Here is an 18,157-nt window from a genome sequence, read left to right as displayed (position 1 = left end):
GACTACTTGGTCCTTGACTTAATAATAATTCTTTGCATTTATATAACGCTTCTCTCACTACTCAAAGTGCTCAGCAATTGCAGGTTAAGGGCCTTGCTCAAGGGCTCAACAGAGCAGTGTCCCTTTTGGCATTGGGATTTGAACCGGCAACTTTCCAATTGTCAGTGCAGATCCCTAGCCTCAGAGCCACCAAGGCCGCCTCCGACTTGTTTCCAATGCTGCCAGAAAACGTCTGTTTCTATGACCTGAAATGAATTACGTGTGTTTGAGGATGTAATGTTATGATATGCTTTAGATGACCTAAACCTTTATTCAATATACAATGATGCCTCATGATTTTACTAAGAATTACGCCACAAAATGAACATTTGCTTCAGTCAATAATGTGAAAGCAGACCAATAATGAAGACCAGACAGAACCAGAATAACAGGTGGCCTTTCTAGATGTTTAGATAGATTAACATAAAAGTGCATATTTCTGCAGTGAAATCCACCATAAAATACTGTTTAAACTGTAGAAGTAATATGCTTGTTCATATAATTAAACAAGTGAGTTATCTCAGATGTTAAAATATTGCTTAGCCTAAAAATGAAAAATTTATGTTTTATACTTTCCCATTTATTTGTTATTTGCTACACTATTACTCCCGAGGAAATTGTCTTTTTGCTACCCATGCTTATGAAACAAATATTACAAATTTTATTGTTTTTTTCCCTAATAAAATGCCTAATTTCCCACATTTTTCATTTTTATTGGTATTAGATTCTGCTACATGTACTTTAATTCTTATAACTTGATACATCAAATATAAATATTATCATTCACTAAAAATATCTGTGAATATTCATCTAACTGGAGACTCTAAACACTGGCTAAATTGACTGAGTATGTGAGTCTTAAAATGAATTAACATCCAACCCATGAATGGTTCTTGCTTTTGTTCCCGGTGCTGCCTAACTTGGCTCCTGCTTAGCAATACCCTGTAATGGAAACATGGCATCAGAAAGTCAATGAAGAGGTGTAAATTTGAAAATTCCCTTTTATATAAAAAAATGTGTTTTTTCATCCTAATAATAAATAAATGCATATCCCTTGAAAATACTGGTTTAAGTGTAAGACTATGGCAGTTGTGTAGAGAAACATTATTTTTGCTGGAAACGAATGACTCATTAAAGATTCTCATTAATTGCACTGTAAAGATCATTATTCTATTTCTCATAGCGTTTTTAAAAATATTCTATAAACTATTAGAACAAATCTATCTATCTATCTATCTATCTATCTATCTATCTATCTATCTGTCTGTCTGTCTGTCTGTCTGTCTGTCTGTCTGTCTATCTTTCATTCATAACAAAATAACAAACACAACAGAAAGGGTTGGGATGCCACTAAGGCAAGAAGCGTGTAATTAGATGAATAATCAAAGATGATAAAATGTAGAATATAAACAATGAGCACTTAGGTCATTATTAATTAAAATCTTATAAAAGGAGATGCTACTGGTAGGTTGAGCTACATACTCAAGTTGCAGGTCCCACAAAACCGCTAGCTTATGACATCAAACGTCCTTTTATACCATCTGAGGCAGAAAGGGTGGGACTTTCTGTCCAAATGCAGAGAATGTGACAACAGATTGGTCTGTCTTGGAGGTTAAAGAGGAGAAGGTATTACCGATAGTGCCCTGTCACACCACACTCAGGAGTAGTATTGCCCTTATTATCAGAGCCTTGTAGTTGTCCACTGCTTGGGTGTGTTTGACACTATCTGTCTTTACTGTGTATAGAGTCTTTTAAGTATCTATCTACCTTTATATTTAAATTTTAATTTTAATTGCAACAAAACTGAACTCCTGCAAACTGGGACTAAAGTGCAACTTAATAAAATGAGCTCCTTCCCAGTCCATCTTGGCGATGATCTCATCAGACCTGCCTTTACTGCAAAGAATCTTGGTGTCATTTTTGATTCCTCCCTTTCTTATTCCGCCCACATAAATCACATTAAGAAATTTTCTTAATTTCACCTCTGTAGCATATCCTGTGTTCGCTCCTTCCTCTCCTTTACTAACGCTGAGAAACTTGTCCATGCTTTTATCACATCCCGCATCGATTATTGTAATTCCCTACTGGCAGGTGCCCCTTCCAATCTTTTATCACAGCTCCAGCTTATTCAATACTCGGCTGCAAGAGTCCTTACTCAAACCAGCAGCAGTGAGCTTATAACACCCATCCTGCTCCACCTTCACTGGCTCCCTGTGTCTTACAGAATCGAATATAAAATCCTACTAATAACCTACAAAGCCTTAAACGACCTTGCGCCAAACTACATCAGTGACCTTCTCCATCACTATGTGCCTGTCCGCCCACTAAGGTCCTCTGATTCTGGCAAACTTGTTGTGCCCCACACTAATCTACACTCCATGGGTGGCAGGGCCTTCAGCTGTATAGCGTCCAGACTCTGAAATGACCTACCGAAATTAATCAGATCAGCTGACTCCATGAATTCTTTTAAAAAACAACTTAAAACTCATCTGTTCAGGAAGGCTTTTAGCTCTACCTGAATTTATTACCCTTCTCTCAGTTTACCTCTCTGTCAAGATGCTCATGTAACCTGTATGTGTGTGCTAGACCATCAATTATGTTGTCTGTTAGGCTTTTTCTCTGAATTTACTATCTTACTCATCTTTATTTATTTATCTGGTTAAGTACAATACTATATACTGTATACCCTGCCATTCTCTCTTAAACTCTGTGAAGTGCCTTGAGCATGGGAAAGGAGCTATATAAATAAAATGTATTATTATAATTATTATTTATATGGTGCCTTTTAATTATCTGTCTTTCTTTCTTTACTGTATATAGTGACTTGTAACTATCTATCTACCTTTATTTAGTGCCTATCTATCTATCTATCTATCTATCTATCTATCTATCTATCTATCTATCTATCTATCTATTTTTCTCGCTAGTTGTTGGACTGTGTAATTAAATACTTGCTGAAAACAGTACGCTGCCAAACTGTAGCATCAATTTAAGCAGTTAGCCTTTTGTTTGGTGTACAAAGTGTTTCTAATTAGCAATGGCACTTATGGTATCTGGCTTGCTGTGTAGATGTCAGTAGAACCCCATGCCAGACATATGGGATCAATCAGGCACATGGCGCTGATGTTTTCTTTGGGAATGTCGACAGCCTGACAGGCGTGGAGCTCTGGTGACATGGAATCTCACCAAGCCAAACATGAGAGACGGAGCAAAAAAAAAAAATCGCAGTGACTGCCCCCTTACTCTTGAGACATTTAAAATGGCTTTGAAAGGGTGTAAAAAAAACATTTTATGTCTTAGCCAGATGCACACAGTGTGCTTTGAGTGAGGTGGTGCAGGGGGGCGGGGGTCTACTTTTCTGTCATCTGAAAGAACAGAATCAGTTTGCACCTCAGGAGAAACTTTGCTTAAAAAGTCAGGAGGTGAAGTGAATGAAAGAGCTAGCGGAGGACGGCACGTGCTTTTAGCATTTCTGTTGTTCAATTGAATTAGGATGTGGCGCTTATTCGTGGCGCTTTGTTCCTGCGTTCCCTTAGTAGGCTGCTGGCTGCCGTCCTACCCGTTTTCATTCAATAAATATCCCTACCTGAATCTGTCTCATTCTTTTCAGTTAAGCGAACCGAGGAAAGCACAAGAGAGCACAGAAAGCAAAGTGGAGCGGCTCGGGCTCATTTTCAAACGCAATGTAAGGAAGCTGAGGGAGAAAAGCCAGAGTCTGGACTTGGTGTTTTTGGTGGACGAATCCTCCAGTGTGGGTAATGTCAACTTTAACAATGAGTTGAAATTTGTAAAGAAGCTCCTGTCTGACTTTCCCGTGCTCCCATCGGCCACCCGCGTGGCCATAGTGACCTTCTCATCAAAGAACCACGTCCTGCCTAGAGTGGACTACATCTCATCTTCCCATTCACACCAGCACAAATGCTCGCTTTTAAATCATGAGATACCGGCTATCAGCTACAAAGGAGGAGGGACCTACACGAAAGGAGCTTTCCAGCAAGCCGCAGTAAGCCCGATTATTTAATAACTTACTACCGACTATATATCAATAAATGATTATTGTTCCAGATTTCCTATCTGTTTCATTAGGGCGCACAGTTAGGCTGTGTATTTCTTTTAAATGGAGTAGAAAATGCTGTATGTATAAAATACGAAAGGATGTCATATTGCTGTCAGTTTTTAAAATCAATCATTATATATGATCCGTTTAAAACCTTAACTTTAAAGGTGATTTAAATTCATATCATAAAAAGATATACTCTTCTAGTATGTTTTCACTAAACGTTTTATATACCATCTATTTCAATCATTATTATTTAGTTTTATTATTTTAACAAATAATTAGGAAGTAAAATAATCGATTTAAAATCCTTCTCACTCTGTCTGTACCTTGAACTGGGTTTACAAGTTTAGAAGACTAAATATTTGGGTGCCCAGCTACTGTTACCTTTATTAACCAGAGATCAAGCAGCATCCCAGGTGACTGTCAATAGAATTCCTCAGATAATCATTACACATTCTGACTTTTTCTTGACTACATCTGCATATAAACTGGTGTAATCATTGGGGATTTCTATTAAATTTTAATCTTCTATCCATCCTACTATTCACTCACATTTTTCTGCTATGGGTTGCAGGGGAAAATTTCTACCATACACAATATAATTTCACACTCGCCAATTTGCTGCAGGTAATGCGTTAAAAATTAGATTTTTTTAAATATAATTTATTTTTTAATATTCTTGCTGTATATAGTGATACCGTGGTACTGTGGTTAGTGCTGATCCCTTTCATGGACCTAGTTTGAACTCACAGCTCCATCATTGCCTGGTACAGTTTAGACACCCTTTCTCTTTCTCTGTTTATTTGAATTTGTTTTCTCCAAGTGGTGCTAGGATGTTATACTGTGTTAGCCATTATGGATATAATGAGAAGTCAAGCAAAATGGCACCTTTTATTGGATAACTAAAAACATTACAATATGCAAGCTTTTGAGTCAACTCAGGTCCCTTCTTCAGGTAAGATGTAACAAAGAAGGGGCTTGAGTTACCTCAAAAGTCTGCATATTATAATCTTCTAAGTTAACCAATAAAAGGTGTCATTTTGCTTAACTTCTCATTTTCTCCAATTGTTAAAGTAATTGGCCTCTAGAATGATGTTAATGTGCCTTGTGATGGTTTAGTTTCCAGTGGATGCCCACATTTTGATTTTCCCTTTAAGTTTATTTAATTTAATCTAATCTGATCTGATTTGACCTAATCTAATCTACTCTTAGATTTATCCGTATCCATAATATAATATGAGTGAGGGGAATTTGCTGCATTGGGCTGGCACCCTGCCCAGGGTTTGTTTCCTGCCTTGCGCCCTGTGTTGGCTGGGGTTGGCTCCAGCAGACCCCCATGACCCTGTAGTTAGGATCTAGCGGATTGGATAATGGATGGATGGATGACAGGAATTTGTTCTGTAGTGGTCTTGTCTGGTGCCCCAGAGATGTGCTTATTAGGTTAATTGGTGCCTTTATAATAGTAGTAGGAATAGTTAAAGATTTCAATCTGTCCATATTGTTTATCTTGTGGAATGCATAATGTTGGTATTATCTTAATACATACAGATGATCTGCTGTGGCGACCCCTAACGAAAGACGAAGACGAAGAAGAAGATATAGGAACAGATAAATTAGTAGACATACAGTACTTATGACCTGCAGTGGTACCTTTAAACTCCCAGCTAAATAATAGTGCAGGAGCAAATCAGACGTGTGAACTAAAAAACAACAAAGCAGGACAGATAGTGATGACGACTGTTCTAATTCTTTATTAATATAATCATTTTAAATTAGAGAATGCTGTACAGAAGATAACAATGAAACATTCAAAGGAAATCAAAAGATTTGGTTATGATTCAAGACATAAATGGATATAAAATGAATGCATATCTTAATATGTAAGAAATGAATAGTAGTAAAGACTGACCTGTTTTAAACATTTCAAGAGCAATGTGGGGAAATATTTTTTTAGGTTGATTCTATAGTAGGGCAGTACGGTGGTGCAGTGGGTAGCGCTGCTGCTTCGCAGTTAGGGGACCCAGGTTTGCTTCCCAGGTCCTCCCTGCGTGGAGTTTGCATGTTCTCCCCGTGTCTGCGTGGGTTTCCTCCCACAGTCCAAAGACATGCAGGTTAGGTGCATTGGTGATCTTAAATTGTCCCGGGTGTGTGTGTGTGTGCGTGCCCTGCAATGGGCTGGCACCCTGCACGGGGTTTGTTTCCTGCATTGCACCCTGTGTTGGCTGGGATTGGCTCCAGCGGACCCCTGTGAACCTGTGGTTGGGATATAGCAGGTTGAATAATGGATGGATCTTATCTGTTTTGATATCACTTATATTGATAGTTATTATTCTGCACATACTGCATCTTTGTATATGTAACATAAATAAAATCTGGTGGAAAAAAAACACCGACCAGACTTGATTTAGGATGCTGCTGACTTGACGTCAGTTATACTAGAATATGCACTATTCTGTAACCACCATTGACTGACACTAAGGTCATCCTTTCTGACTATTAAATGATGTATTGTGGTATTGTAAGATTTTTAACTTTTTGGAGATGCTGCCTTTTTCTTGCTCTTGGGGCCATTGGGTTGCTCTATTAACGAAAACCCTTTCTTCTTAGGTTGTCTTCAAATTGCCAAGAATTTCTTGTCAGTCGGTCAATGACTAAGCCGATCAAAGCCATTTAGATTTACATGGCATATTTAGATGAGTGTCAGGCTACACCCTGTTATAGACTCGTCTTCCAAAGATGTACATGTCAGGTTATTTGGCATCTATATCATGGTTTAAATTAGGTAGGTGTGTCTGGTCTCAGCAGAGATGTGTATATTAGATTAATTAGCATCTACATATTAGTTTGAAAGAGTATTGGAGTTTACACGTGTGTGTCCTGTTATAGATGAGTCTCCCAAAATGTGCTTTTAGAGTTAAATGGCATCTGTAACATTGTGTGAGATGAGTATATCCTGTGCCTAACTTGTCTCTCAAAGATCTTAATGTTAGGCTTATCAGTATCCATAATTTGGCTTACCTGAGATAAATGTGTCCTCAATGCTTTGGCATCCCAGAGATGTGCATATTGACTCAGTTGGCGTCAGTAATGTCACATGAATAAATATAAGGGTCTGCATAAGTGTGTGTCGTTATGGACTGGTCACCCCAAGCTGTGCATGTTTAATTTTGTCTGCATCTTGCTATGAATGAGATGTATGTGTCCGGTTGTAGACTGGTCTCTTTAAATTTGCATATTATGTTAATTGACATTTATAAGTTTCTCTAAGCAAGTATGAGTGATTCAAAAAATGTGTCTAGTGATGGAGTTTCACAGGAATGCTCCAGCATTGTATGCAAAGATGAAGGGTAGGCTGTGGCTTTCAATCACTCTATAATGGAAAAAATGGGGTCAAATTATAGATGAGAGACATCAAGCTGTAGGGGTCATTGTAGCACCTTGAACCGCAGACACGAAAACATAGAAACAAGTCCCAGGTACAAATAAAAGCTTTATTCAACCAAATACCTTACAAAAGGCTTCTTTTCCTAGAGTTTCAAAAATACAACACAGTTCTTTATTCTCTCTCCCTCTCTCTCCCTTCTTCTTCTTTTATTTCCACCTCCTCCACTCCTACCAGGTGAGATTTGTCCGTCCTCTACTCCTGACTCCAAGTCACTGAATGAATGTGAGGCCGCTGCTTTAATGCAGGACCCTGGGGTACTTCCAATGTCAGAACTCTTCACAGAAAATAAGCAGACGGAAGCCCTTCCACGTAGTAAAAACCATTTCCTGTAGCATTACTTAGCTGAATTCATTGATCCCAGCAGGACTGTCCCATGGGACTACAACTCCCACTATGCACTGTGAGTTTCAGAATGGGTACTGAAGCCCAGGGATGCTGCCACCCTTTGCACTGGATGTGTGGAAGGCTGCTTTCCCATGCCCATCAAACAGTCTGTCTCCCAGCCGGGCAAGGATCTTTTGTCAAATCGTGTAGGGATGCCAGTCCATCCATGTTGACATTGCGTGTCCACTCCCCCTGGCTGACACAGGTCATGTTCTGCCTCTGTTTACTCACTGTGCTGGCCTCCTGGCTAGACAAGGGAACAGGGTCCATCCCAGAGAAGACGCCAATCCATCCCAGCCATCCACCACATTGTAAATACTGAATGTGCAGCCCTACTTGAGGTTAGTGACGGTGTTTCATTCCAGTCTAATCTGTTTTTCCTGTTATTATTCTGCAGTCTTAAATTTGGTTGCTCATCAGCATTTTGTTTCTTCACTACATTGGAGAGAATTAATTCACAAGCTGCTAACTTTAAAAAACAATATTTTACTTAAGGAGAGATTTAATGACTTACTCCAGCTTTCCTTGCACAGCCTAAGATGGTTAATTGACAACTGTAAACTGGCCAGTGTGAGTGAAAGTGTGTGTGTGGATATGGGCATGATACGCCATCAGTCCACACAGACTTGATTTCAGCCTTGAACCCATTGCCAGGCAGCACCCATGGCATAGGTCAGGATTAAGTGAATTAAAAAATTGATAGATTGATTGATATTTAATCATGAAGACATGCTCAAGTGTAAGTGTTAGCTAGTTTAAGGTTGGCTCAGTTTTTATTTTTGTTTCTCAATATTAACCACAGGCTGATTAAGAAAAATAAATATTAATACATTCAAATGTTATAATAAGCTAATGATCTGGAGTTAACAAAAAATATAAAAAATAGAATAAATTTTCAAGTATCTTTCTGAATTTCACTGGAAATTTACAGTCCTGCTATCATTTAATTAATAAGCCTGCAGGCAGAGAGTCAGGGTGAACCATCAAACTAAGTTAGAAGTTAACTTAATAACAAGGATGTCCACCTAGGGAAAGAAAGCAGCATCAGGAATGGACACCCCTGCTGTACCTCAGTCCTTTCACACTATAGAGTGTTCAAACAGAGCTGGCAAAGTCATGATGGATTATTTTTGTAGGCATTGTTTAAATTGGAACTTCTTTTGGTTACATTTTTGAAATTCCCTGTAAATCTTGTTTATTACTAGGAGAAGTGCCTGCCACCTACAAATCCAGATTTACTTAAGTGGCGGCTAATGACTCATTAGTCCAGCCATCTCTGTCTCTCATCTTCTAGTCATGCCCTTCCCCTTGCAGTTGCTTTCCTTCAAATCATGTAATCTATAATTGGTTCTGCTTAAAATAACATTTTACTTTTTGCTATGGCACCTTTGATGTCAGTTCAAATATATAATGTCCATTCGATGACTGAAAACAATTCTTGGTTTTGTTAAATGCTATTTTTTTCTGCTCTGGCATTTATGCATATATGTTTTGAACAAGTTCACACACTTCTTAAATGGGTTTAGCAAATTACACCACACGTAACATCTGGGCAGAAACATTCTGCAAAGTTTTTCAAACAAATTTTCTCTGGCTTGTCTTTCTGTATACAGTTTGTTCACACCCCAAGACATTTGGCTTGCTGTTTGCTTGGCATGAAACCTGGCCACTAGCTGAAGTAAGCAGCAGTCCCATGGATGGAAATGAATTGGTTACATAGTATAAGGTGCATTTGTTTTGTAGTGAATCAAGGCAACAGTTTAAAGTTACACATTAGAGCCGCCAACCATGTGATTTCATGTAGCAGGCAAAGAAAGTGGTGAGTTGTCAAAATGCATCAAATCTCTGCCTGTTTCTTAATTTGCCAGAGTACACTCTACTAATTACTGAGGACGAGTTAGCAGAAACATTTTGTTCATTACCTGTGTCTGAACTCTGCATTCTTAATTTTACGGTTGTCAGCACAGAACATTACGCCACTCATCATAGAAAGTTTTCTGAGTTTGCTGTAAACTCTAATATTGGAAACTTGTACTTCTAGCAAATTTAAATACATGTATGGCAGTAACATGCAAACAAGTGCCACTTGTACAAAAAGTGAAGGGAATAGAAACAGCAGGAAATGGCAATGACCATGTTGATCATTTATATGTATTTCTATAATTTACATCAAAGGAATATTTTTCATTTTTGTGATCCTTTGTAATATTCAGTTCAATTTATTTTTTGATAATGCATTAATGTAATTTAATTCTTTATTTACTTTTTATTATATTTTACTTTTTACTATGTTTTATTATTCATGGGTTTTTAAAATAGACAGTTGCAGTGAAATACTTCTATCTATAATAATTAAGGACCAAACCGTCTTCCTCCTTCCTCCACCCAGCATACTCTTCTATATGCTCACTATTCAAATACAATTGCGTTCTCTAATGAAAGGGGGTCCTAATGCCCTTTGAGCGGCTCAGCCGTCATACAGCGGGTGCTTGGCGCCTTCCTCCGGGCTTGGCATGCAAAGCGAGTAGGGGGTAGATCAACCTAGTTAAAGACAAATTTTATTGATTTATATGCAAATTCGATACCTGGATTTGGTCTCATTCTACTTAAAGACCAAAATTTCTTTAGTCTGTCAGATTAGGACAAATCTTTCAGTTCAAGGTCCATTTGGTTACTCTCTTCTGCACTACTTCTAGTACTGCAATGTCTTTTTGAAATATGGTGACCAGAACTGCACATAATGCTGCACTAATATAATATACATCTATCCATTCATCCATCCATCCATCTGTTTTTCAAACCAGTTGCCACAGTCCAAAGACATGCAGGTTAGATGACTGGCCCTGGTGTGTGTATGTGTGTGTTCACTGTACAATGGGCTAGCGCCCTGTCCAGGAATCGTTCTTGCTTTGTGATCGATGCTTGCTGGAACAGTACAATATACAGTTTGATTATAATGTCTCCTGATTTATAGTATATCAATCCCTTTTTGCAATTTAACCTTACATTTTATTCATCTTTTTAATTGCTTCTGCACATTTCCTAAGCAATAAGAATACTGCATCAAGTAAACTCAGAGAATGCTTCCCGTAGGACAGTGTTACCTTGTGATATTTTTAAGCTGTGTTCTTTTTTCTTGCATGTTGGGAGATGATTCAGAATCATACTGCTCTCACGGGTTGTTGCTTGTGGTTCTTTCACTTTCTTACTCTCTTTTTTTCTCCTTCAGAATCATGTTTTGGGTCATTTTCCAAATAACAGAATGTCTGTGGGACTTCATTTAAGAGTGTAGTCTTGCAACTTTAGGTATTCACTGAAGAAAACAATTTCTGGTAAAATATCCTAATGACTTCTCATATCAATCCTTTTGATAATGCTAATGACATAATTTTTAGACTTTTTTATACTTTCTTACAGCACCTTAATATTTATAAGTATACTGAAAGTATAGATATATATTGAGCTAGGCCTAGCCATCAATGAAGAAGAGAAAAACTAAAGTCCAGTCCCAACAGACTCCAACTGGTTGTACAGTCCCAGCATTCCACAATGAGCTATGGATCACTCAAATGCTGCTGATAACGTTGCCATAATAAGATGATGGATTGGCCTTGGGTTTGTAGCCAGTCATTCCTAAATTCAGTTGCAAGGTCGGAACACTGCGAAGAGGAAGAGAATTAGCACATAACCAGTATCAAAAATTGCCACAATTATTAAAAAGACTTATGAATAGTATTGCAAGCTCCATCAACCAGAATATGCTATCCTAAAAAAATCCTTTATTTAAATGACAGACTGGGAATCCCCAAAATGAACAAATCAGTCCAGTTTCTGTGTGCCACATAGCTAAAAGCTTCTGCCTACTGCAGTAGTTTCATTCATCTTGAGGATATTAAGAAGAACATAACAAATGGAAATCCATTGGGATTATAAATGACTTCACAGATTTCAGGTACTATACTGTAAATGAATGGAATGGTTTTCAGGTGTGGTTGCCTCTATTTATTCAATAAGGATAATGCGGCTTCCTTATTGAAGCCTTTTGTCTAAACAAATCAATTTAAAAAAACAGGAACTATCTCTGTCCTCAGATGCCTTGGGTTTGTTTATCTTCACTCCTCAACCCGACGTCTGTTAAACGTATTTTCCACACCTCCACTCCATTATCATTCCAGCTGTGCCCTAATTTCTCCCCTAGTAAAAACTTCCTATCATTGACACCTTTTTTAGCTTTTGCCAGCACCACGCAACTCATAGGTCACTAGTCCAATCTCTTGTTAATTTCTTTATAGGTTCTCCTAATGGTCTCACCCTTAAGTGTCTTTTATTTCCTTGGTTTTCCCCTTTTATATAAACATGTCACATTCCAGAGGATACTCCTTGTCTGTTCACTGCTAAAAGATGTTAGACTCATAGGCCTGCTCATAGCCAGGGTAGCTGATCCCATTAGACCATTATCAATCCTGGCTTCAGAATGACAAGTAGGACCACCCAGAAGCTGGCTAAACTTTGGCTGCCTCCCATTCCTGCAAAAGACCTAAAGACCAAAAACATAAAAAAGTTTGACAATTGAGAGGAGACCATTCTTTCGGTCAAATTGTATTGGTTAGCTCATAAATAAGATGTTTCCATTTTCATCTAGATGCTTCTGTATCAGACATATGACTTCATTGCTTTTTTTCAGATTATCATGATGCTTTGTGTGAAAAGGTGCCTCCTAGTTTCTGGCATCTATGGGTAATTAGCTGAAAGCATTCTGTTGTATCAATTTTATCAATGCCTTTTACAGTTTCTCAGAGGCATTATTAAAATGCTGATCTATGTTCTCCTGGAAGTGCCTTTGATTTTATCTTGTAAAAAGATGACACAGTTGTCTTAGTGTTGGTTTGATGCTAACATATAGCCTAATGGATATGACTCTTTAAACCATCCCCTTCGCCACTTCATTTAAGGATCTTGAACTACAAGTTTTCAGCATTTGCCGCTTGTTCACTTGATATCTAGTGGTTTGCAAAAGTGCTTGATACATCACAGTAAAGTCAAAGAAATAGTGAAACAGGCTAAAATCTTGGTGTCATTTTTGATTCCTCCCTTACTTATTCCGCCCACATTAATCACATTAAGAAACTTTCTTACTTTCACCTCCGTAATATATCCCGTGTTCGCTCCTTCCTCTCCTTTTCTAACACTGAGAAACTTTTCCATGCTTTTATCACATCCCACATTGATTATTGTAATTACCTACAGGCAGGTGCCCCTTCTAATTTTATATCACAGCTCCAGCTTATTCAAAACTCAGCTGCAAGAGTCCTTACTCGAACCAGCAACAGTGAGATCATCATACCCATCCTGGTCCACCTTCACTGGCTTCTGTCTTACAGAATTGAATATAAAATTCTACTAATGATCTACAAAGCCTTAAACGACCTTGTGCCAAACTACACCAGTGACCTTCTCCATCACTATGTGCCTGTCCGCCCACTAAGGTCCTCTGATTCTGGCAATCTTGTTGTGCCCCACACTAATCTACACTCCATGGGTGACAGGGCCTTCAGCTGTATAGCGTCCAGACTCTAGAATGACCTACCGATATTAATCAGATCAGCTGACTCTATGAATTCTTTTACAAAACAACTCAAAACTCATCTGTTCAGGAAGGCTTTTAGCTCTACCTGACTTTATTACCCTTCTCTCAGTTTACCTCTCTGTCAAGATGCTCATGTAACCTGTGTGACCTGTGTGCTAGACCATCAATTATGTTGTCTGTTTGGCATTTTTTTCTCTGAATTTACTATTTTACTCTTCTTTATTTATTTACAGTATCTGGTTTAGTACAATACTATATACTGTATACCCTACCGTTCTTTCTAAAAGTCTGTAAGTGCCTAGAGCATGGGAAAGGCGCTATATAAATAAAATGTATTATTATTATTATAAAAAGGAGGATGAATGTGTGGAAGAGAAAGGTCTCCAGCCCACAATTAATAAAGTAAAAACTGAAAGCTACTATCATTTTTTGCATTCTAACACAATTAAATGATCAAACTTAATATCTCTTAAAGTTAAAGAGACTGCAAAAGAGTGTTCCAAGAGACAAGGTTCAGATCACTTGAGTTTGTCGGGAATGTGTTATTTTGAGGCTAGTAGCTGATGCTGTCAGTTCTTGGTGATGTGCCAAACAAAACCCATGCCAGTTCTCAAGTCTAAGCTTTTGCTAATATATGACAGGTTAAAATATGCAAGATTTCAGACAATGTAAATATTATAGAAATGTGTTGATTAATGTAAAATGTTATAAAACACTGCACATCATTGATTAAAAATACTGATTTTGCTTTATTTATGGTAAACAGAAAAAAAATTATTTTTTAAATTATAATATTAATATCCTGATTACAAGTAGCTTGAGTGTCAAGACAATGCAGTCCTTGCGTTTTCCAGTTGTCAAGTATGATTTCAAGCTTTTATTGCTTCTGTGTCCATATTACATCTTGCCTGTGTGTTATCTGACGTTGTCTAAACTACTCTGAGCTGATATGGCAGGACTCTGTGCTGCTGTATTAACAGTGTAGTTCCACTGTTACCTGAATATAAATGGAAAATATTTGTTCCTCCTTCCCCCAACCTACTTTAAATATATGCAAAGACAGTGTTGCTTTCAAAATGTCTAAGTACATTAATTATTTTTGGAGAATGAAACATCTATTGGCCACATTTTTGCTAACATCACCATTCACATAACCAGTTTTTAGCCACTCAACCAGTCACCATGGAGAGTTTGTTCCTACCATGTGCCCAGATATGCTAGGATTTTCTGTGCTCCCTCAACTCAGTGTTGAAATAATCACATTCAGTAAATAAGTAGATCGATTTAATCTTAATTGTAACAGCCTAAAGGCTGGCGTCAACCTCACTTAGGATAAAGAATAGTACATAGCTAACTACTTCTTCTTCTTCTTCCTGTCCCACTTCTGCATGGAGCTGATGTTCATCATCAACCTTCTCCAGACAGCTTGCTTTTGTACCTCCACCCCAGTAAAACCCTTTTCGTTCAGATCTTTTGCTTTTATCATCCACGACCTCTTAGGCCTCCCTCACTTTCTCTTTCCCTGTACTTACATTCCCATCACTCTTTTGCCTACGTATTCATTGTCTGTCATCACATGTCCATACTGCTCCAACCTGTTTTCCTATACTTTCTCAGATATTTCTCCCACCTTTGTTGTACCTCTGATTGTCTCAATTCTTATGCTGTCTTTCTTTGTAGCTCCACACATCCATCTCAACATTTTAATTTCTGCCACATCTAACTTTTTCTTCTGTGAATAAACCCTCAGTAATTAAAAATTAGGAACATAAAGAGCCAAACCTATTAAAAATATAATACAGAGCAAAAATCATGGATTTTGTTATTATAGTATAGTGGTTAGTGCTGTTGCCTCATGGGATTCAGCATCTTGGGATCAAATTCTATGCCTGGTTGTTGCCTACATGGAATTTTCACATTCCCCCCGTACTTTCTATCGTTCAGAGTGTTTTCCTTTGGATAACCTGACTTTCCTCCTATATCCCCAAACAAATTAAGTTAATCGTCAACTCCAAACTATCTTGAGAATGTGTTTGTGTGCACGTGTGCGTGTGTGTGTGAGAGAGAGAGAGATAGAGGCCCTAATAATGAACTAGTTCCCTGTACAGGACTATATACTAGTAATAATAATAATAATTCTTTACATTTATATAGTGCTTTTCTCACCGTTCAAAGCACTCTCTACGCAGGGAGGACCAGGGAAGTGAACCCACAATATCCTTACTGCAATGCAGCAGCACTACCACTGCCCCACCTGCATGGATACTGGATTGAACCCAGTGCTGTTGCCTCATGGATCCAGTATCTTGTATTCAAACTCCATGCCTAGTTGTTGACTGTGTAGAATTTTCACATTCTACTGACAGTCGTTCTTATCCAGATGGCTTTCCTCTGGATAATTTGATTTTCCTCCCACATCCCCAAAGACTTGCAAGTAAAGGTGATTGTCGACTCCATGTTGGCCTGAGTCCAAAGGTGGGTATGTGTGAGTAGGCCCCATGATAGCTAACTAACAAAAGGTAACTAACAAACTGTTTAAATCTGCAAATGCCACTAAACCAAATGGATTAGTAGATACAAAAGGCACTGCAAGATCGCTGCATTTAGATGTAGAAGGAAAGCAAATCTGCACAGTATGTAGCAGATTAAATTAGAAATGTAATATAAAGAAATGCTACATACATGGTCATCTAGCCATCTTTTCTCATCTCCACTTAATCTCATTCAGAGTCATAAAGCCATAGTCTAACTCTGCTTCTTCACCTGCAAGGCAGGAACCAATCACAAATGGAGTGGAAATTGAAAAAAAAAAAACAAAACATGAAATATAATTACGATAGGGAGCCTGAAACTAGACAGAATGTCTCCTGAGAAAGCTTTAGAGTGGAGTCAACCCCATTCACAGCTATACAGTAATATATTCATCGGTTCATTCATTCATTATCTATTCCCATTTGTCCAAATCCCTGTTGCAGAGGCCCACCAGCTTAGAGTATGAGACAGGATCTAATCCTGGGCCGAGCACCTGTCCATCACAGGCCATTACAGCATTTAGGGAATTAAAAATGCTAAGAGAGTACTAGGTGGTATAACACACTCATGTCAATAGAGAGTGTGCTTAAGATATAAAAAGACACATTTGGTATACTGTGTATAGTTTTGATCTCTGAATTATGAGAACAACCTAAAAAGACAAAGGAAACTCTACAAACACCTTCTAGATTAATTATCAAACTGTGGAGTATGAGGAATGATGGACATTTTAAGGAGACTCATTTTTTTTGTGTTCAGTATACAACAATTAAGAGAAGACATAATTGAAATGTTAAAGTTAGAAAGGAAATATGGAGGTGCATATCAGGCAATATTTTTAAAGCCCATTCTTAAACAAAAATATATGGTTACAGATGGAAGGTGGTTAAGGGTAAATACCCTGTTTTTCATACAGAAGAGTAGAACTAGATGGAACAAGTAACTAACTCAGTGTAGGTGAAAGACCCCCCATTTTAGGAATCTTCAAAGCTAAACTGAATGATATTCTGTAAAGGTTAAGTCAATAGGAAATAAGCTATGTGGTGCTGAATGACCACCAAATCATTGTTTATCTCCTCATCCTCTACAGGACATGAGTCCGGGATAAGTGTCATTACGTTTGTGTATTCATCTTTTGGCCTTCTTTGGTTTTCTCAGGGGGCTTCTGCTTCCTCTCACCACCACTTAAACTGAATAACAATGGTAAGATGGCCTAGCGGGAATGTGCTTGAGCATAACAAGATGTTTCATCACGTTGTAGCTCCTGAATTGTAGAACATGCTCTGACTCCTCTGTAATGTAAGAAAAAGGTTCACATAATGAATGAATGATTCTGCTAGTTAATTCCCATATTCAGTTTGTTCCTTTAATTTTGTTTAATTGTGTGCGATGTAAGACACTTAATGGGTTTGGGTGAAACCTGCATCTAATTTATGGATAATTAATTAAGGAAATCAGAATTGGAATTCATTTGGAAATACACTGAATTTTAGGAATTAAGGCTTATATCCTGTAGCATTTATTTTTGAAAAAAATATGTGGTCATCATTTTGTTGGTAAACAGTGTAAAGGATGGATGGAGTTAGCATTCTCCATACAGCCTGATATTGCATAGTTTAGTGGGCTTTAAATGCACAGGTTTATTTCAGGAGTGATTAAAATTGTTGATATTCCTCTCTCATAATAAACAAAGCTTGAACTTAAGAAAGGATGATGTAGAGAGAGAATTTCAAATAAAGTTGAGCAATACTAAGATTTCCTTTCATTCAGATTTGGGTGACAGTGCTTAGATTTATTTTCTTTCAGGTTTGATAACTGAGCTTTGTCCATTACTGGATGTTGTTTCAGTGACTCTTCTAATATTTTAGCTTTATATTATAGTTAGGAAAGCAACAGTAAAAGGAAAAGATGTAAAAAGTAAAAGACAGTAAAAGATGCCCTGTTTAAACTGTGACACAACCTTGAATGATAACATGCAACTACAGTGTTTTCAACAAGTAATTAAAGACTTTATAAAAGTAATCTTAATGTAACTATGTTTACAGCAGTGACAGAGACGGTCAAAGTTGAACAAATTAAACTCAAACAACCTCCTTTGGAGTACAGCCCA

The 18,157-nt window shown here is 37.8% G+C and overlaps 1 protein-coding gene across 3 annotated transcripts in view; it reads left to right on the top strand.

The window, feature by feature from the left end:
* The first annotated feature begins 3,353 nt into the window (after positions 1–3,353).
* Positions 3,354–18,157, top strand: part of svep1 (sushi, von Willebrand factor type A, EGF and pentraxin domain containing 1) — a 348,473-nt gene continuing 333,669 nt past the window's right edge. For 2 of the 3 annotated variants that reach the window (XM_039759390.1, XM_039759389.1), the window contains exon 1: positions 3,354–4,042. In XM_039759390.1, the coding sequence (XP_039615324.1) occupies positions 3,533–4,042 (510 nt within the window). In that variant the 5' untranslated portion in view covers positions 3,354–3,532. The remainder of the gene's footprint in view (positions 4,043–18,157) is intronic. The other variant, XM_039759388.1, reaches the window with a different exon arrangement.

This window comes from Polypterus senegalus, chromosome 7, assembly GCF_016835505.1.
Source record: "Polypterus senegalus isolate Bchr_013 chromosome 7, ASM1683550v1, whole genome shotgun sequence".
Taxonomy (NCBI): domain Eukaryota; kingdom Metazoa; phylum Chordata; class Cladistia; order Polypteriformes; family Polypteridae; genus Polypterus; species Polypterus senegalus.
The sequence above is the reverse complement of the archived record's forward strand: the minus strand, read 5'-3'. Positions and strand labels throughout refer to the sequence as shown.